The following is a 21,507-nucleotide window of genomic DNA, read 5'->3' as shown; positions in this document are numbered from 1 at the left end:
TATTGAAAAACACTTTTTGTTAAACTGTATAAAGATCGTATTTTGAGAGCGAAATCTGACAACGTGTTAAGTTCTTCTATCTCAGACAACCTAGAACGATAATTCTTTCGGCTTTAGAACCTATTTGGACTTTCTCAATCCTACTTAGGCCCTCAATTGGTTTGAATAAGTCCTTCACTATATTGAAAAACACTTTTTGTTAAACTGTATAAAGATCGTACTTTGAGAGCGAAATCTGACAACGTGTTAAGTTCTTCTATCTCAGACAACCTAGAAAGATAATTCTTTCGCCTTTAGAACCTATTTGGACTTTCCCACTCCTACTTAGGCCCTCAATTGATTTGAATAAGTCCTCCACTATATTGAAAAACACTTTTTGTTAAACTGTATAAAGATCGCATTTTGTGTGCGAAATCTGACAACGTGTTAAGTACTTCTATCTCAGACAAACTAGAAAGATAATTCTTTCGGCTTTAGAACCTATTTGGACTTTCCCACTCCTACTTAGGCCCTCAATTGATTTGAATAAGTCCTTCACTATATTGAAAAACACTTTTTCTTAAACTGTATAAAGATCGTATTTTGTGTGCGAAATCTGACAACGTGTTAAGTACTTCTATCTCAGACAACCTAGAACGATAATTTTTTCGGCTTTAGAACCTATTTGGACTTTCCCACTCCTACTTAGGCCCTCAATTGATTTGAATAAGTCCTTCACTATATTGAAAAACACTTTTTGTTAAACTGTATAAAGATCGTACTTTGAGAGCGAAATCTGACAACGTGTTAAGTTCTTCTATCTCAGACAACCTAGAATGATAATTCTTTCGGCTTCAAAATCTATTTGGACTTTCCCACTCCTACTTAGGCCCTCATTTGATTTGAATAAGTCCTTCAATATATTGAAAAACACTTTTTGTTAAACTGTATAAAGATCGTATTTTGAGAGCGAAATCTGACAACGTGTTAAGTTCTTCTATCTCAGACAACCTAGAACGATAATTCTTTCGGCTTTAGAACCTCTTTGGACTTTCCCACTCCTACTTAGGCCCTCAATTGATTTGAATAAGTCCTTCACTATATTGAAAAACACTTTTTGTTAAACTGTATAAATATCGTGTTTTGTGTGCGAAGTCTGACAACATGTTAAGTACTTCTATCTCAGACAACCTAGAAAGTTAATTCTTTCGGCTTTAGAACCTATTTGGATTTTCCCACTCCTACTTAGGCCCTCAATTGATTTGAATAAGTCCTTCACTATATTGAAAAACACTTTTTGTCAAACTGTATTTAAGATAGTATTTTGAGAGCGAAATCTGACAACGCGTTAAGTACTTCTATCTCAGACAACTTAGAACGATAATTCTTTCGGCTTTAGAACCTATTTGGATTTTCCCACTCCTACTTAGGCCCACAATTGATTTGAATAAGTCCTTCACTATATTGAAAAACAATTTTTGTTAAACTGTATAAAGATCGTATTTTGTGTGCGAAATCTGACAACGTGTTAGGTTCTTCTATCTCAGACAACCTAGAACGATAATTCTTTCGGCTTTAGAACCTATTAGGACTTTCCCACTCCTACTTAGGCCCTCATTTGATTTGAATAAGTCCTTCACTATATTGAAAAACACTTTTTGTTAAACTGTATAAAGATAGTATTTTGAGCGCGAAATCTGACAACGCGTTAAGTACTTCTATCTCAGACAACCTAGAACGATTATTCTTTCGGCTTTAGAACCTATTTGGACTTTCCCACTCCTACTAAGGCCCTCAATTGATTTGAATAAGTCCTTCACTATATTGAAAAACAATTTTTGTTAAACTGTATAAAGATCGTATTTTGTGTGCGAAATCTGACAACGTGTTAAGTTCTTCTATCTCAGACAACCTAGAACGATAATTCTTTCGGCTTTAGAACCTATTAGGACTTTCCCACTCCTACATAGGCCCTCAATTGATTTGAATAAGTCCTTCACTATATTGAAAAACACTTTTTGTTAAACTGTATAAAGATCGTATTTTGAGAGCGAAATCTGACAACGTGTTAATTACGTTTTTTGTAGACCACCTAGATCGAAAATCAGCTATGTACAACGCAGACACAGCCCAATCAGTGGTTGCATACTGGACTCAAATAATTGCTTTGCCTCACCACAGGAGGCTGAAGAGCACTCGGTGAGTGCTGACACACACGACCTAAATAATTGCCGGGCTTGGTCACAGGCGGTCTTGAGCAAAAGAAAAAACAGAGACACGCATTGCTCAAGCCGTCACTGTGTTGCCCAAGAAAAAGCGCTGCACCGCAGCACTGCTACAAAAAAACAAGGCACTCGATGAGTGCTCACAGGACTCAAACAATTGCAGCGCTTCATCACAGGAGGCTCAGAGCAAGCACAAAAAAGAAGCTCAGGCCATCACTGTGAGCGCTGAAAAGCAAAGAGAGCACAACGTGCGAACTCACCGTTTGAGGGTTGAAGACAGCTGTTGCTGCACGAAACAAACAAACAAATGCTCTAAAAAAGAGCATTAATCTTACATGAAAAGAAACATAAATACAGAGAAACACACCGAAACGCAACGAAACGCAACGAAAGACGCCCGCAAAATTCGCCCGCACCGCACGTACGTCCCCATCATGAGGTGCACCAAAACCCAGAAGGGGGAGCCGACTAACCGGCGTCTCAACGGGACAGGGTGGGGGGAGGTGCACCCCATGGGGCGAGACGCCCTCACCTTAGAATAATAGTATACATAAGTAATAAGAGGAGAGAAGATCAACCCCTCAACCAATATGAGTGAAAATTGGAGTAGAGTTTACCCACAATACATGGGGACTACAGTGCTTATACTGAGACCCCAAAAACAACAATTTTCCTACTTTCCCAAGGAAATTTCATGATTTTGGGCATATATTCATGGGGGTTGGGGGGGGGGGGGGGGGGTCACCTGCAGAGTGAAAATTGACCCCCTAGATCTCGGAGATTCCCCATTACAAATGGAGTTCAACGAGCCTATTCTTGCAGTGAAAGTCATTAATTTCAACATTTCACATGTAAAAACGTGAAACGTACCAGTCACTAAAAGGGCAAAATGACCGTATGTGTCGAGGCCAATTTCTCGAAAACGGCTGAAAGAAACAAAACGCCATTTACAGGGATTCAAGTACTGCTCAAGCTGAGTTCAAATCAAAAATCAGATCAAAAATCGATTCACTCTACGAGGAGATATTCCAACATCAAGGTATCGTACCAAATGACCAAAATGACCCATTTCGGGTCCTGTTTCTCTACTATAACCAATAACCACTCGTTATAACCACCTGTAAAAGATATACGGGGACAATCCCCATTATCGGAACAATCTAACGAACTAACTATGGAGTCTAAGACAACGAGTTTTGATGGCGTAACATGTAGATACACCAAAGGTACCGGACACCAATTTGTCAAAATAGGGGTATGTGTCCTGGCCAATTTCTCAAAAACGGCTGAACAAAAAAAAACGCCCTTTTATACAGTTTCTAGCACGGCTTGAGATACGCATCATATCAAAAAATGAGCCCAATTGGTGTATTCTTCAAGGAGTTATAGCAAAAATAAGGTACCGTATCAAATCACCATAGAGGAGAGGTACCTCCCCTTCAGAGCTAAAATTGAACACCTAAACCTCTGAAAACGCTATATAAAGTATACATATTCGGAATCTACGTTAGACGGGCTATTCAGAACACTAATTTTGTTACCTGAAGTAACAAAATTCAAAGCTTCAAAACTGGTGCCAGGTGGTGTCAACCGCTTCTGGGGCTAAAACGGAGGGCAAGTTTACTGGCCAATTTCTCTAAAACGGCGGAACAAAAACGAACGCCCTTAGTACACTTGTAGCACTGCTTAAGATACGCATCATATCAGAAAATGAGCACAATCGGTCCACTCTAGAAGAAGTTATAGCAAAAAGTAGGTACCCTGCCAAATGACCCAAAAAGCGAGGTGACGTGACTTCAGAGCCAAATTTGACTATCACAATTCCGTAAAACGCTATAGAAAATATATATGGGGATACTCCCCATTAACTGGGGATTCTAAAACACTAACATTTACTCCGCAAATCAGCTGTTATGTTGTACCGAAATTTGGGTCACCCAGAATAGCCTAAAAATTCGACTTTTTTCAACTTTAAACATTAATAACTTTCTGATGAGACCGATTTGAGAAACCAACTGCAAGCAAGAGGGGTTCAGTGCCGACAAAAGGCGACACTCCCGTTTTATTTGGTCCAGTACTTTAGCAGATATTAACAAAACACTGTCTTGTACCCCATTTTTTGGGCTAAAACCGAAGCCCAAAATCTCCGGAACTGACGTAAAACAACGTGAAACAGAGTTGCCGGCGTATTTCTGGGTGTGATTCTGGTCAACTTCGACGTTCTGGGTCTGGAAAAACCTTCATGAGGAGGTGGGAAAAAATTTCCCACCTCACCATGAAGGTTATGATGTTTTGTGTGTTTTGACATAAAACAACATCCACAGAAGTTTGATGAAATCGTGAAAAAAGAAAAATTGTCGAGTTAACCCCATTAATTGCTACAAATAGCTTCAAGAATCTAAATACTACCGAGAAAACACAAAAAGCACGCCCAAAAACTTGTTCAATTGCAAGAAAACAACACTTGACTCATTCATTTGGTCGAATGAACTATTTTGATTACCAAATTTCAAGTTTCGCTGAAATAAACCATCAAAACTTCTGAAAAAGTAGTACAATATGTATTTAGGGATACTCCTCATCTAATGAGCAATCCAAAACACTATAATACTTAATCTTGACACAAAAAATTGCAACTATGTCATCGCCGAAATAGCCGAAAATGGCCGATAATCGAGGTTCGGTGCTTACAGAGCAGAAATTGGCCCACTCAACTCCATAAAACCAATTGAAAAATATATATGGGGATACTCACCACTATCAGAGGAATCCAAGGAACTGATATATGTAGGGATATTAAGGTCTTATGGAGTATCCAATTTTGGGGACTCCAATATCACCTAAAATGGTGATTTGTTTCAAATTTACCACTCCATAACTTTTTTTACCAAGCCGAATTTGGGTAAAAAATTTCTCGGATGAGCCCGACGATTACAATACCAACACAATGAGCCCATGTTGGTAGAATTCTGCAAAACACTTGCCTACTTATCAACAAAACAACTAATTGTACCTCTATCAATCTGAATCTGAAAGACTTTAAAAAATGGAAGCAACATGAGGACCCTATGTCGTTACTGCTTCTTTATTAGTGTAATTCAGTTTTCCAGAGATCTATATTATGCAGAAAGAATAGTTTTTGATTTAATACACAAGGAAGACAGATTGCAATCAAGTTGATCCACATTAAAACCACTGCATTTCCTGTTGTTATCATTTGAAGAAATTAAAGTCCTTTAAACCGTTTTTTCTGAAACTTCAGTATTGATATTCACTTCAGAAACTCCCAATGACTCCTAAATTACTTGTTTAATCCAGAATTATCAGTAGGGCTAAAGTATGGGAAATTTTTTTATTAAACTTAACCGAAACTTTGCGAAACTTAATAAACGGCAGGAAAGAGTTCCATAAATGTTTGTTTTGTCTTCTATAATTTGTAGAGTGCCCTGTTTCGGAAACATGTACCTAAAATAACAAACAGATTCTAGTTTCTGAAGGACCGGGATTTTGAAGCAGTGTTCATGTAGAAAATGGTATTAGTTCGAATTAAAAAAGAAAATCAATCTGATTCTGAAAGACTTTAAAGAAATGGAAGCTGAATGAGGACCATATGTCGTTACAGTTTCTATACTTGTGTAATCCTGTTTTCCAGAGGTCTATTTTATTCAGGAAAACTATCTTTTGATGTAATATATAAGGAAGAGAGATTGGATTCAAGTTGATCCACTTTAAAACCACTGCGTTTCCTGTTGTTATAATTTTAAAAAATTAAATTTTCTTTAATCCGTTTGTTTGAAACCTCAGTATTGAAATTAACTTCCGAAACCCCTAATGGTTCTCAATTTACTTGTTCAATCTAGAAACATCAGTAGGTGTGAAGAATTGGAGACCTTTATATTAAAATTAACCGTTACTTTGCGAAGCTTAATTAATGGCAGGAAATCGTTTAAAGAAATGGAAGCTAAATGAAGACCATATGTCGTTACCGTTTCTAAATTTGTGTAATCCAGTTTTCCAGAGATCTATTCTCTGCAAGAAAAGTAATTTTTGATTTACTATATAAGGAAGAGAGATTGGATTCAAGTTGATCCACTTTAAAACCAATGCGTTTCCTGTTAATATGATTTTAAAAATTAAGTTTATTTAATCCGTTTGCTTGAAACGTCAGTATTGATATTCACTTCAGAATCCCCTAATGGTTCCCAAATTACCTGTTTAATCTGAAAACATCAGTAGGGCTGAAGAGTGGGAGACCTTTATATTAAAATTAACCGTTACTTTGCGAAACTTAATAAACGCAGGAAATAGTTTCATAAATATTTGTTTTGTCCTTTAAAATTTGTAGAGAACTATTTTTCGGAAACATGAACCTAAAATTAGAAGACTAACTTCACTTCCACGGACAGGGTTTTGAAGCAGTGCTAAGGTTGGAAAATGAAAATAGTTCGAATTAAAAGGAATATCAATCTGATTCTAAAAGACTTTAAAGAAATGAAAGCTAAATGAGGACCATATGTCGTTACCGTTTCTATATTTGTGTGATCCAGTTCTACAGACACCTGTTTTATGCAGGAATACTAATTTTGATTTAATATATAAGGAACGGAGGTTGGATTCAAGTTGATCCACATTAAAACCACTGCGTTTCCTGTTAGTATGATTTTGAAAAATTTAAGTTTTTTTAAACCGTTTGTTTGAAACGTCAGTATTGATATTCACTTCAGAATCCCCTAATCGTTGCCAAATGACGTGTTCAATTTAGCATAATGAGTAAAGCTGAAGAGTGGGAGAATTTATATTAAAATTAACCGTTACTTTGCGAAACTTAATCTACGGCAGGAAATCCTTTTAAGAAATGGAAGCTAAATGAGGAACATATGTCGTTACCGTTTCTATGTCTGTGTAATACAGTTCTACAGAGATGTATTTTCTGCAAGCAATGCAGTTTTTGATTTACTATATCAGGAAGACAGGTTGGATTCAAGTTGATCCACTTTAAAACCACTGCGTTCCCTGTTGTTATGATTTTAAAAAACTAAAGTTTCTTCAAACTGTTTTTTTGGAAACCTCATTATTGATATTCACTATAAACATCCCAAATGGTTCCTTATTTTACTTGTTTAATGAAGAAACATCAGTAGGGCTGAAGAGTGGGAAATTTTTATATTAAACTTAACCGTAACTTTGCGAAACGCAGGAAATAGTTTCATAAATGTTTGTTTTGTCCTCTTAAAATTGTAGAGAGCGCAGTTTCGGAAACATGTCTCTAAAACTTTCAACTTACTCACCTAAAAAGGCGACTTACAGAGTTTTGAAGCAGTGCTTATAATGGAAAATGGAATTAGTTCGACTTCAAAAGAATATCAATCTGATCCTTAAAGTCTTTAGAAAAATGGAAGCTAAATGAGGAACATATGTCGTTACCGTTTATAAAGTTTGTATTTGTACTGCGTTTCAGTTTACTGCAAATTTTTGTCGTTTCACTGCTGAATACAAAAAAGGTGGTAACCGCATATGAACTTGTTCAGGTGAAATTTTACCTGAAATACAGTTCAGGTGCTTTTACACCTGAACTTCACCTGAACTTCTAGTTACCTGAACTTTTTTAGTGTTTACAAGTTTTATCTTGGTTGAGGTAAAATTCCGACTCGGAAATATCCCATATCCTATTAAAAAACGAAGTGAAACAAGCGAGAAAACTTTCCTAGCAGGAAATTCAGGAAAAAAAGAAATTGTAAGATTTCCTACTAGGATTTGCGAGAAAAGCAGGCGAAAGTTTTTTTCCGAGCAAGAAATTGCGGAAAAGCGGGTAAAAATTTTTTCCGAGCACAAAACTACGGAAAACCGGGTGAAAATTTTTTTCCGAGCAGGAAATTACGGAAAAGCGGGTTTTAGTAAGATAATCAGGAATCCTAGTGAGATTAGTAGGAATCGTTGCACCGGGATTGGTCTCTGGTGAAATAAATGAAATTGACTCCACTGGTATTAACCCTCTTTTGTTTACACCTCTGTCCTTTGACTCTGTCAAAGTGCATCACAATTTAAAATAGGATCCCTTGAGTCTAACAAAAACATTGTAATTGCAATAATATTGCATAGCTGTTTTTCCGTCCGAATTGGACTGTACGAAACTAATGAGTTTGTTGACTTTGACCCTAGCTTTTGTCGAAAAAAAAAATTGTGGATTCTTTCCAATTTTTATGAATAATTCCACCCCATGCTGAAAAATCTCGTTGTAGTCCTAGCAAGGTATTTCAGATCTTAGTGTTCTGTCCGTCCCAGGTTGAGGTCCAGACCCGAATTTTCGCCTGATCAGACTTTCCAGACCAAAATTATCTATGATCAGATTTTCCAGACGGAAATTAACCCTGATCAGACTTTCCAGACCTAAGGTACCTCTGATCAGACTTTCCAGACACAAAGGGTCTCTGATCAGACTTTTCAGACCGAAGGCGTTCTGATCAGACCATCTTCAGACCATGGTCCAGACTCAAATTCAGACTATGATCAGACTCAAGTGCGCTCGAAGAGGTTATGATCAGACTCAAGTACGCTCGAGATAGTCTGATCACAGAAAGATTTTACTTATGATCAAACCGTTCAATTTTGCTATAATATTTTCATTTCATAAAAACTGATGTTTGCAGTATTTAATTCATCTAAGAAAATATCACTCAGTAAAAAATAACACAAAAAAATCAAAAAATAAGGCGCTCGAAATTGTCCCTGATCAGACCCAATTGTGTTCGAAAAATTTTCTGATAAGACCCAAGTGTGCTCGAAGAGGTTATGATCAGACCCAATTGCGCTCGAAGTCGCCTCTGATCAGACACAAGTGCGCTCGAATCTGCCTATGATCAGACTCTTCAGACCAAAATTACCTCTGATCAGACCATCTCCAGACCATCGTCCAGACTGTAGTGCGCTCGAACTTCCATCCGGACCCTGTAATTTCGGTCTGGGAACACACGGGTGTGCGCTCGAGTGGGTCTGATCATAAACCAATTTGGGTCTGGACCTCCCAAATTTAGTAATTTTTTTGTAAAGATTTGAGTTTTGATTTGAGTATTTTAGGCTTGCTACCGTCAAAGTGATGCATAATCCCTCCCAAAAACTGCAAAAGTTGAACTACAGAAATTTTTAAAAAGCTGGATTTCATCTTTTTTGTTTTAATGCCCTGACCGAAAACAAGTGTTTTTTAACTCTGTCCGTTTTATGTTGTTTTTTTGTTATTTTGCCATTCTATCTCATTCATTAAAGTCTTCATTGACAGTTAATGAGGCATATCTGAATCTGAATTGCCATGTGACAAAGAACTGTTTGTAAAATTTCCGCAAAAAGCAGATTTCTGTGAAAATTTGCACTCCATTAATATTTCGTCGACTAGACAAATAATCTCACTTGAATAGCTGTTGTCTATTTAAACGTCTGCTTTTTTCAGTTTTTTTTGTATTGTTTAAATGATGTTTGGTTGTACTCTGTTTTTTTTTAATTTTAGCAGTAAAGTTTTGTTTTCGCGTATGTGTGCTTATATGAATTAATAACCAATTTAATAGAATCGTCTGATAATTTCTAGGGGTAAACATTAATTAGCTCAATTTTGACTTATCTCTTAATTACATGGCTCAGTTAAACTCCTTTTGGACTTGTTTTGAGGGTAACCTCTATCTGATGTTACATTTTTTACTTATAACCACTCACTTATACGTGAAAATTGAGAATTTAAAACCTAATTGAAATGAAACAAAGTCCACTTGATATACGGAAAAGGTCAGTGTAGTGTTTATTTAAAGGCACTCTATCTCTGCGCTTCAATTGGTAGATAATTGAGACAAGATTGTGGATAATTGGGGATGGAACAATATGTGCCATTGGACTTTATCGAGCCTCCTTGTTTGAACTGTACTGTTATATTTTTTTTCGATTATTGTAGGCTTTTTCGTGTATCCAAGTTTTGGTTACAAGTTTTGGTTACTATTTGAGCACCTCCAAAACTGCGCTTTGAACTGCATCGCTATTTAAACATAAATGGTGACAGCTTTGATGGTTTTTTCAGTTTACGAAATATTTTACCATAAAACGCAATAAAACAGTAATATTTTATTGCGTTTTATGGTATTTTACCATAAAACGAAATAAAACAGTAATATTTTATTGCGTTTTAATAATAAAACAGCAATATTTTTTTCATACAGTTTCATGAGAGTTACGTTTTGGTAAAAGTTTTGTGTTTCGAGATTTCATGCGCATAGACGGCGTTCTGCAAAACCAATTTTGTTTTAATGATCAAAATTTTTTGGACCATTTTATGGCTATTTTTTTCCATAAATTCCATTTATGGTGTTTTGTGATTAGTATGTTTCTTTTATGATCAATTTATTGCAGTTTAATTTTTACCTTTATTTATATTTTTGTCAATTTATATTTTTGTCAATTTTTCTAATGTTGCTATTTCCCTCAGAGCTGAAACTTTTACAAACTTAAGCTCTAACTTGATAAAGATAGTTCGCTTGAATTTCTGGTGTGCATTATGACAAACCTGTTAAAATGAGAAGAAAACTGCGTCGGTTTGACAGCATTTGAAAAGTAATTGCGAGCTATAACTTCTTTGTTCCAACAAATACAAGTAAACGCCAATCAATGCAATCACCTCATTCGAACACTCAATCGACTATGGCCAATTAAGTTCAATTTATGTTTGTTTGACAAATCTTTGTTCTGACCTTTATTTAAAAATGTATTCTTCCTCCAAAACTCTTTTTGGATTTGTGACCGCTCTTTCGAACAGAATTATATTCAACGCATATAAAAAGAAAACAAGCTTAGTATGATTATGGCTGATCATTGTCTAAACGAGTCTGACCAAGCCATATTTTTGTCACGATGGGTCTATGCAAAATCAATAACATTTTTTTGCCCAAAATAACTGAAAATCCTGAGTCATTTGTGATCATTGGTGCTTTTTATTGTTACATCTTATTGGGTTACTGGAAAGTGAAAACAATGGCGGGTAAAAGAAAAAGCGCTGGCCTAGCCTATGCCCCGAATTCATAAAAAAAGACTATTAAAGCCTAGGCGAGCATGCAAAAATTGATTTTAATTACATGGTCGAATGCAGTTATTAGATAAAAGACATTCCTATTAATCGCGCTATTTTCTTTTCATAGTTCAAGGAAATGTGTACTTCGATTAGTCAACACAAAGTTCCCTCCTGAGTCTCAATGCGTTGAGATTAATTGTTCCCATAGGTGGAAGTAAGTCGAAGCAAACTCTTTTCATAAAGGTATTTTCAATACTGCTTTTTTTTCCTGAATGAATTTTGAGCCATGAACTACAAAGGGATTTTGATTGGCCAACAAACATAGAAAGCGTATTTTTGTGCTCGTTCCTCCATTTTCTTTGCCTCTTGTGATTTACAAGTTTAAACATTTCTCCTCACATTGAAGTTCTAGTTAGGGCTATTTTTTCTGTGGCTTGTATTCTTGTCACAGAAGGATTATGGAATTACAAAAAAACCTCTAGAAATTAGTTTGTCATTACTAGCATCTACCGATACCAAACCAAAAACTAGTTACAAAAAATGTGGCTCGCACGTCCCATCCTCCTCTGACGCCCTATGTGGAAACGGCTTAAATTAGATGTAAGTAGTTTCCAAACGGCAATTGAATAGCCTAAAATGAAAAAAGCTTCCAAATGATGTGAGTATAGTTACTATAGTTACTTTCGGCGGTAAAAGAATTTCACAAATTTTAATCCTTTTACGATTTAATCTTTTAAGATTACTAAATTGAGGGATTATGATGCAATTAGTCTGCCACACAATTCTTTGTGGAATGCTTTTCCGCAGAACCTATTTTGCGGCCGAAAGTACATCTTTTTTCAACTTTGAGTTTAAAAGCGAAAAGCTTGGACTAAAATTTCCATTTAGGGCACTACCTTTTCTTCCTCGAAGTTTGTAAATACGTTTCTCTCGTACAATATAATAAGATAGGCAAAGTAAAATATGGTTAAAAATTTTGTTTTCGCATATTTTACAAAATGTACTTCGTAAAGCAGCAAGGTCATTGTGTTTAGTTGAGCCAAAATGGAAAGCAAAATTCAAGATCGGGTCGAAGTGGAGGACAGAATGTTTAGTTTCAGTCAAATTCGACGAACGGTGAAAAAATCGAGCCAAAGTCTTGTCATAACACATTGGTGTATTGATATAGTTTCCGATGTTGTGCTCGCTTTTAGAATAATAAAATTGTTTTCCACCCATTTAGATGGGTTTTAAGAAAACATATTAAAATGGCATTTCAACAATCAGCTTCCAAAAGCCATAGAAAACCTTTCCGTGTATTGAGACAATTTCTTTCGATAGCTAAAACGAAAGTGTTTCGAAAATTCCTCCCGAATCCCTTTCATACGTCGCAATTCGTCGAGGCTAATTCTTCACACAAATCGAAGTTTCTTTTCACGAGGGCGCTTGATGCTAGGGACCGCAATGCACCTTCAAATGGGTATAAGACGCCACCAATTGTAACGTTGTGTTTTTTGTTCCATTTTCTTCAATTATTTTTGTTAGTTTCATTATTTCCTCTCTCTCTCTCTCTCAGAAATTTTAAATTTGAAAGTCGAATATTTCTTTTGTTCCATACCTTTTAAATCGGGGACTTTAGTTTCAAAGGCAATGGGGGAGGAGTTAAGTAAACGAAGTGGGTGCTTCGTTTTAGTAGTTTATGTATATAGGAACACAGTTTGTAACATAGCTTTTAAATTCTGCTTTTTTATATGATAGGAAAAGGCGTCAGCAGACCGTGGTCTTTGATACTCTATACTAGTTTTACACACATTTGAACAAATAATTTCCAAATTGTTTGTTATTCAGTTTTCATAGAAGATCAGAATGGAGTAAAACTGGAAATTGTTGGCAAATCCATGACTGCTCCTTGCAAATAACATTTTTCTTGAACCAATCAAAAGTCAGATATTGCTCCAATGTTTCGAATGGAATTACAATGACAGCGTCGTTCAATTGTCCCACAGGAATGACGTAATTCTTGTTCGTCACTCCTCCACTGAGTCTAATGGGACCAGATCCAAATCCAACTACAGAGACTACATTGATGCACAGATCTTGTACATATTTCGACTGAAATTGACAACATGAAGGCTATATGCCCTATAAAACCAAAAACTTTAAAACAGAACAATTTTTGCTTTAAAAGCCTTATTTTTGCTCTGAACGATTGATTTTCCATAGGGCGTGAAAAAATGTGAAATTTTGAAGTTTTGAAAACTTGTGTTAGTTGCTTAGAGAAAAGATGGTAAAGTTGTTTTATCCTTTTAATTTTGCCAAGTTGTTAAGATTCAAAATTTTCATGAAAAAAACAATAAAAGCAACTAAACTCAAAACAAGATCTAGTACACACCGTTCATGCAATCGATACCGGATAAGAACGAGTTTCCGAACATCTGGAGTAACGAAGCTGTGCCAGTTATTCGACGAAATGGGTCAAATTCTTGTCAAAAAACACAGAGCATTTCAGCTTGGACAAGCGGTGTTATTCTTCAACACACAATACATTGGGATGCTTGGAATTTGCCGGTTAAATTCCAAAAAAGGTTAAAGCTATCAGTATACTTTCAGTTTACATCTCAACTGCATAATTCAGAGATTATCATAGGAATATGTTCAAAGAGAAAAAAGAGTACGCAAAGGGTCCGCAAAATATTCCCGATCTGAATCCACTTGAAAGATTATGGGCAAATTCGCATTAGCAGAAGCAAAAACATACTGTTCTTAGGGAAAATTGGAAAGAAAAAGTGCCGAATATTTGACGCAGATGCCGTCAGGAAACTGTATGAAAATTATACAGACCGTCTAATAGAAAGGCTACTAGAAAATGCTAAAGGCCTGAGGAACCCATTACTAGAGAACTGATTTGAACACAAAATGTTTTATTAGACGCTTGCGGCGTACTCAAAAATTCTTTAAATGTACATAGTGTTTTGGTACCACCCGGGTCGATGTGTCACAAAATTTTGTAAGATAAGCGGCGAATGCGGTGAAATTACATAAATCAGGCGGTGAATACGATGAAAAAAACCTTTATCGCCTGGTAGCGGTGAAATTACATAATTTCACCGCTGAATTTAGCGGTGAAATTACATAAATAAACCGCTTTGAAAAAAGTGTCCCAACTATGTAAGATAAGCCGTGAATGCGATCAAATTACATAAATCTTCAGTGGTGAACTTACATACATTCATCGCTTAGAAAAAAGTGTTAAAATTGTCTGAGAAGAGCAGTGAATGCGGTGAAATCACATAAACTCACCGCTTAACTTAGTAGTGAACTTATATATATATATATATATATATATATATATATATATATTAGTCGCTTAGACAAAAATTGTTAAAATTGTGAGAGAACAGCAGTGAAAGCGGTGAAATTACATAAATTGACCACAATTTACCCGTAAAATATGTAATTTCACCGCCATGTTAAGCGGTAAAATTACATATTTTAGCGGTAAATTGCGGTAAATTTTTGTAAGATCACCGCTTACTCTAGCGGTGAACATACATAATTTCACCACATTCATCGCATTTCACCGCAAAATTATGTATGAAATTTGCGGTGAAAAACAACTTTTCACAGCGTATATTAAATATTTTTCCGATTTTTTTCTCGATCCCGCACATAGTATAGATGATTAAAAGCGCAGCAAAACGAACCAATTATTAATCAGAACATCCAAATATTAGTAAACTGATCTCACAGCTTAACAAATTAAATGGAACCATACAAGACAAACTACTAAAATGACTTATTTATAAACAATTTTCGGGACTCAGGTTGAGACTCAGACCGAAATGCACTTTGAACAAACGGTTTCACGTAAAAATTACCTCTCGTCAGACAACCGGACATAATTGACCAGATTTCGCTGCATTCGAAGTTTATTTTGTTGCGCTCGAAATGTTTTTCGAGCGTTCCACGCCGAAACAACCTATCATGCATATAGCGAGTGGTTTTTCTCAAATAAGTATGCCAAAATCCGATGCCAACTAATTTAGGAACCTTATATGTGTGTTTCTGGCGAAGCAAGCAAAAATTGACTTTAATTACATGGTCGAATGCAGTTATTAGATAAAAGACATTCCCATTAATCGCGCTATTTTCTTTTCATAGTTCAAGGAAATGTGTACTTCGATTAGTCAACACAAAGTTCCCTCCTGAGTCTCAATACGTTGAGATTAATTGTTCCCATAGGTGGAAGTAAGTCGAAGCAAACTCTTTTCATAAAGATATTTTCAATACTGCTTTTTTTCCTGAATGAATATTGAGCTATGATCTACAAAGGGATTTTGATTGGCCAACTAGCATAGAAAGCGTATTTTTGTGCTCGTTCCTCCATTTTCTTTGCCTCTTGTGATTTACAAGTTTAAACATTTCTCCTCACATTGAAGTTCTAGTTAGGGCTATTTTTTCCCTGGCTTGTATTCTTGTCACAGAAGGATTATGGAATTACAAAAAAACCTCTAGAAATTAGTTTATCATTACTAGCATCTACCGATACCAAACCAAAAACTAGTTACAAAAAATGTGGCTCGCACGTCCCATCCTCCTCTGACGCCCTATGTGGAAACGGCTTAAATTAGATGTAAGTAGTTTCCAAACGGCAATTGAATAGACTAAAATGAAAAAAGCTTCCAAATGATGTGAGTATAGTTACTATAGTTACTTTCGGCGGTAAAAAAATTTCACAAATTTTAATCCTTTTACGAATTAATCTTTTTAGATTACTAAATTGAGGGATTATGATGCAATTAATCTGCCACACAATTCTTTGTGGAATGCTTTTCCGCAGAACCTATTTTGCGGCCGAAAGTACATCTTTTTTCAACTTTGAGTTTAAAAGCGAAAAGCTTGGACTAAAATTTCCATTTAGGGCACCACCTTTTCTTCCTCGAAGTTTGTAAATACGGTTCTCTCGTACAATATAATAAGATAGGCAAAGTAAAATATGGTTAAAAATTTTGTTTTCGCATATTTTACAAAATGTACTTCGTAAAGCAGCAAGGTCATTGTGTTTAGTTGAGCCAAAATGGAAAGCAAAATTCAAGATCGGGTCGAAGTGGAGGACAGAATGTTTAGTTTCAGTCAAATTCGACGAACGGTGAAAAAATCGAGCCAAAGTCTTGTCATAACACATTGGTGTATTGATATAATTTCCGATGTTGTGCTCGCTTTTAGAATAATAAAATTGTTTTCCACCCATTTAGATGGGTTTTAAGAAAACATATTAAAATGACATTTCAACAATCAGCTTCCAAAAGCCATAGAAAACCTTTTCGTGTATTGAGACAATTTCTTTCGATAGCTAAAACGAAAGCCTTTCAAAAATTCCTCCCAAATCCCTTTCATAAGTCGCAATTCGTCGAGGCTAATTCTTCACACAAATCGAAGTATCTTTTCACGAGGGCGCTTGATGATAGGGACCGCAATGCACCTTCAAATGGGTATAAGACGCCACCAATTGTAACGTTGTGTTTTTTGTTCCATTTTCTTCAACTATTTTTGTTAGTTTCATTAATTCCTCTCTCTCTCTCTCTCAGAATTTTTTGACCCCTCTTGAGGGGGGAGGAACTATATACTCAAATGGGTTTTTTTGTTCAGTCAATTTTGGCCGCTCGATATATTCATCGTAGAGAGTTGAGACTGGTATCATTAGAAAGCTTGTCCGTCCAGCGTAGAATATGGGATTAAATTTTTTTTGATTTTCGTTTTTGACAGGGAGATATCAAGGTTTAAACTTTCGAGAAAATATACTGAATTCCGTTGATTTCATTCACCTTTTTTCGGAATTTTTGACTAAAATTTTGCCAATTTTGAAAAAAAATTCATAAAAAATGTTTAGGAAAATGTTGTTGATTTTACGTTTGAAGACAAAATATATTGTCGGCTGTTTTCATTGTTTTTTTTTGTCACAAATTCAAATATTTCACAAAATTCAGACTTTTTCATCAAAAACAGCAGGAAATAAGTTTCTTTAGTCCCCTCTGATTAAATTTGCAGGAAGTGCACACCCAAACACCACTAACACAATCTTTGTAGACAGAAAAGGAGGCTAATTTCACTTTAATTTCCTTTGAGAGTGCTCTGTAAATAAAACTTTGCCGTTATTTGCTAACTTTATTCGTTGATTATCAAAAACGCAGCATTTATTTTGATTTTTTAACTAACAAAATATCTATATCAATGACATTCCAAAAACTAAATATTCCTAACGGACAATCAGCATTAGCAGGAATAGTTCTCTACCAATCTTGGACCGTAACAATCCAAAAATAATTCGGATTGTCGTCAGTCGGTTTTTTATAAAAAAAAATTTGATCTTTATTATATTAATTAAATAACAGAACATTTCATATCAAAGCTCACTAGAGATAGGTCCTATTGGCTTCCTATTGGATTCATATGCAGCTCGAAATTAAATTATCTAAATGATTGCTTGAGAGCTTATGGTCGCTCAGACTTTTAAAATATTTGATTTTCAAATAAAAGTTGATGTTTGCCTCCAATTTTCTCTTAATTTGGTCAACTTGTAGCTTAGTGTCAGCAATCAAAGATTGCTTCTTCCTTCTGCTTAATTCAAATTTAGTCTTTATTGCGGTTTTACGCCTTAAGTTATGGTGTTCTGGCTTCGATACTACTAGATTTCACATTTATTTTCAATTTTTAGGTATTTATTCATTTTTCATGTTTTCTAGTTTTGTCAAATTATCACGTTATTGTCAATTCATATATCACATTTTTCGAGTTCAAAATAACGCATATTTGATAATATTAAGGTCCTTAAAGATATAGATTGTGGTTCTTTACAGCTTCAACAGTACTTTCTCGAAGAATTTAATTGAATTTTTTAGTTTTGTCTTTAACTGTCGTTTTTACTTTGTCTTTTTAGTCGTATTTAATTTCCTGTACAATGACCCGGTTTGATTGGCAACTCTTGGAAGAGTTGATGAGCCGAGATTCTGATATTAGAAGATACATAATGGCTTTCATGTCTTTGAAAATAATTGTTTTCTAAAATGAAAAAAAAACATTTCAATTTCGCAATTTTGTTCCTTTTATTTTCTGTTTGTTACCTGATCTCGTTAATTAAAGGTTATACAAGACTTTATTTTTGTCAAGGAGAGGTGTCAAAAGGGATTGGTGTCACAAAATCTATTGTTTTAAAATTTTACATTTTTGGCATATTTGACGTTCTTTTTGTAGACGTAAGACTTGTTCTGGATGGTTGCAGGTCTCGAGGGCTTCCTTTGGAAGAACAAACGAACCAATTCAATTTTTTCATTTTGTAATTAATGGCTTTCATGTCTTGGGAAATAATTTTTTTTCGATAAAAACTAAAAACAAGTATTACATAATCTTGCTTTTTTTTCTTTTTGGTCTAATTGTTACCTAGTTTCATTAATGAGAGATCACATAATAGATTTCAAGGGAAGGTGTCAAATTGGATTGGTGTTATAAACTTTAATGTTTTAACAGAATTAGTTATGACTTTACGGGCTTCCACAAGGGCTTTTCACATTAAAAAAGTAAATGAGTTTTTGATTTTTGTCATATTTGACGTTCTTTTTGTAGACGTAAGACAAATTATGGACAATTGCAGGTCTCAAGGGCTTCCTTTGGAAGAATGGACAAACCTATTCAAATTTGACATTTTGTAATTAATGGCTTTTATGTCTTTGGAAATAAATTTTTTTCGAAAAAAACAAGCTTTACATAATTTGGCATATTTTTCTTCTTTGTCTAATTTTTGCTTGTTTTCACTAATGAGCGGCCACATATTACATTATCGGTGTTCGACGAAGGTGCAATCAAACATATTTTGGGGGCCAAATTATGGCTTTACGGCTTCCAAAGCATTTTCTGGCAATTTTTAATTGATTTTTAATTTGTTGTTGTTTTTGTAACTGCATAAAAAATTGAATACCAAGAGTTCTTAATTTCCCTTTATGGAAGCGTCAGTAATTTTAAACCTATGGGATATTTTATTTGATTCCTAATGGTTTTCATTACTTTGAAATTAATTGTTTTTTTTTTTTAAAAAAATTCAGCGAATTTTCTAACTTTAAAGTTTCTGTTCTTTTTTGTCTAATTGTTTCCAAGCTTTTTTATGAACTGGTGAATAACCGTTTTTTTCTGGTGAATTACAGGTTATTTTGTCTATTTTCAGTTTTATCTGACGCTATTTTGGCTTTGTTATTAAGGTTTGTTTTTTATAACGGACATAAATTTTTTGATGTAATTAATGTTTGTTGTTGTTGTTTGTTTTTGCCGTTCGTCTTCGCTCGCTTTCTTAATATCGGCATATCTCATCAATCTAATGCATCATTTTTTACTCCACTGATTTATTTGCTTTGGAGGCTATCTTTTCGTTCATACACCAGTTTTTTTAAAAAAAAATACTTGAATTTTTTGTGTTTTTCCATCTGTTCCTCATTTGGTAGACAATTATGCCAAAATTGTGGATGAGCGGGGTCGGAACTTTATGTGCAATCGCACTTTACCGAGCCGCCTTGTATAATTGAAAGTCAAATATTTCTTTTGTTCCATACCTTTCAAACCGGGGACTTTAGTTTCAAAGGCAATGGGGGAGGAGTTAAGTAACCGAAATTGTTTTTTCGTTTTACTAGTTTATGTATATAGGAACACAGTTTGTAACATAGCTTTTAAATTCTGCTTTTTTATTTGATAGGAAAAGTTGCCAGCAGACCGTGGTCTTTTATACTCTACTAGTTTTACGCACATTTGAACAAATAATTTCCAAATTGTTTGTTATTCAGTTTTCATGGAAGATCAGAATGGTGTAAAACTGGAAATTGTTGACAAATCCATGACTGCTCCTTGCAAATAACATTTTCCTTGAACCAATCAAAAGTCAGATATTGCTCCAAAGTTTCGAATGGAATAACAATGACAGAGTCGTTCAATTGTCCCACAGGAATGTCGTAGTTTTTGTTTATCACTCCTCCACTGAGTCTAATGGGGCCAGATCCAAATCCAACTACAGAGACTACATTGATGCACAGATCTTGTACATATTTCGACTGAAATTGACAAGATGAAGGCTATATGCCCTATAAAACCAAAAACTTTAAAACAGAACAATTTTTGCTTTAAAAGCCTTATTTTTGCTCTAAACGATTGATTTGCTAAAGGGCGTGAAAAAAATGTGAAATTTTGAAGTTTTGAAAACTCCTGTTAGTTGCTCAGAGAAAAGATGGTAGAGTTGTTTTGTCCTTTTAATTTTTGCCAAGTTGTTACGATTCAAAATTTTCATGAAAAAAAAACAGTAAAAGCAACTAAACTCAAAACCAAGATCTAGTACACACGGTTTATGCAATCGATACCGGGTAAGAACGAGTTTCTGAACATCTGGAGTAACGAAGCTGTGCCAGTTCTTCGAAGAAATGGGTCAAATTTCTTGTCAAAAAACACAGAGCCTTTCAGCTTGGACAAGCGGTGTTATTCTTCAAGAAACAATACAATGAGATTCATGGAATTTGCCGGTTAAATTCCAAAAAAGGTTAAAGCTGTCAGTTTACTTTCAGTTCACTTCTCAATTGCATAATTCAGAGATTATCATAGGAAGTTGTTCAAAGAGAAAAAAGAGTACATGAAGGGTCCGCAAAATATTCCCGATCCGAATCCACTTGAAATTTTATGGGCAATTTCGCATCAGCAGAAGCAAAAACATACTGTTCTTAGGGAAAATTGGAAAGAAAAGTGCCGAATATTTGACGCAGATGCCGTCAGGAAACTGTATGAAAATTATACAGACCGTCTAATAGAAAGGCTACTAGAAAATGCTAAAGGCCTGAGGAACCCATTACTAGAGAACTGATTTGAACACAAAATGTTTTATTAGACGCCTGCGGCGTACTCAAAAATTCTTCAAATGTACATAGTGTTTTGGTACCACCCGGGTCGATGTGTCACAAAATTTTGTAAGATAAGCGGTGAATGCGGTGAAATTACATAAATCAGGCGGTGAATGCGATGAAAGAAACCTTTATCGCCGGGGAGCGGTGAAGTTAAATAATTTCACCGCTGAATTTAGCGGTGAAATTACACAAATAAACCGCTTTGAAAAAAGTGTCCCAACTATGTAAGATAAGCCGTGAATGCGATCAAATTACACAAATTCACCGCCTAACTCAGTGGTGAACTTACATACATTCACCGCTTAGAAAAATGTGTTAAAATTGTCTGAGATCAGCAGTGAATGCGGTGAAATCACAT

At 35.2% G+C, this 21,507-nt stretch overlaps 1 protein-coding gene across 1 annotated transcript in view; it reads right to left on the bottom strand.

Moving 5' to 3' along the window:
- The window catches only part of LOC142353180 (uncharacterized), a 63,761-nt gene extending 52,895 nt beyond the window's left edge, over positions 1-10,866 (bottom strand). The window contains exon 1 of the mRNA XM_075405399.1: positions 10,744-10,866. Coding sequence (XP_075261514.1) covers positions 10,744-10,783 — 40 coding nt within the window. The 5' untranslated portion in view covers positions 10,784-10,866. The remainder of the gene's footprint in view (positions 1-10,743) is intronic.
- Positions 10,867-21,507: the final 10,641 nt, after the last annotated feature.

Source organism: Convolutriloba macropyga, chromosome 14 (assembly GCF_964194025.1).
Source record: "Convolutriloba macropyga chromosome 14, txConMacr16.3, whole genome shotgun sequence".
In the NCBI taxonomy this organism is placed as follows: Eukaryota; Metazoa; Xenacoelomorpha; order Acoela; family Convolutidae; genus Convolutriloba; species Convolutriloba macropyga.
The sequence above is the reverse complement of the archived record's forward strand: the minus strand, read 5'-3'. Positions and strand labels throughout refer to the sequence as shown.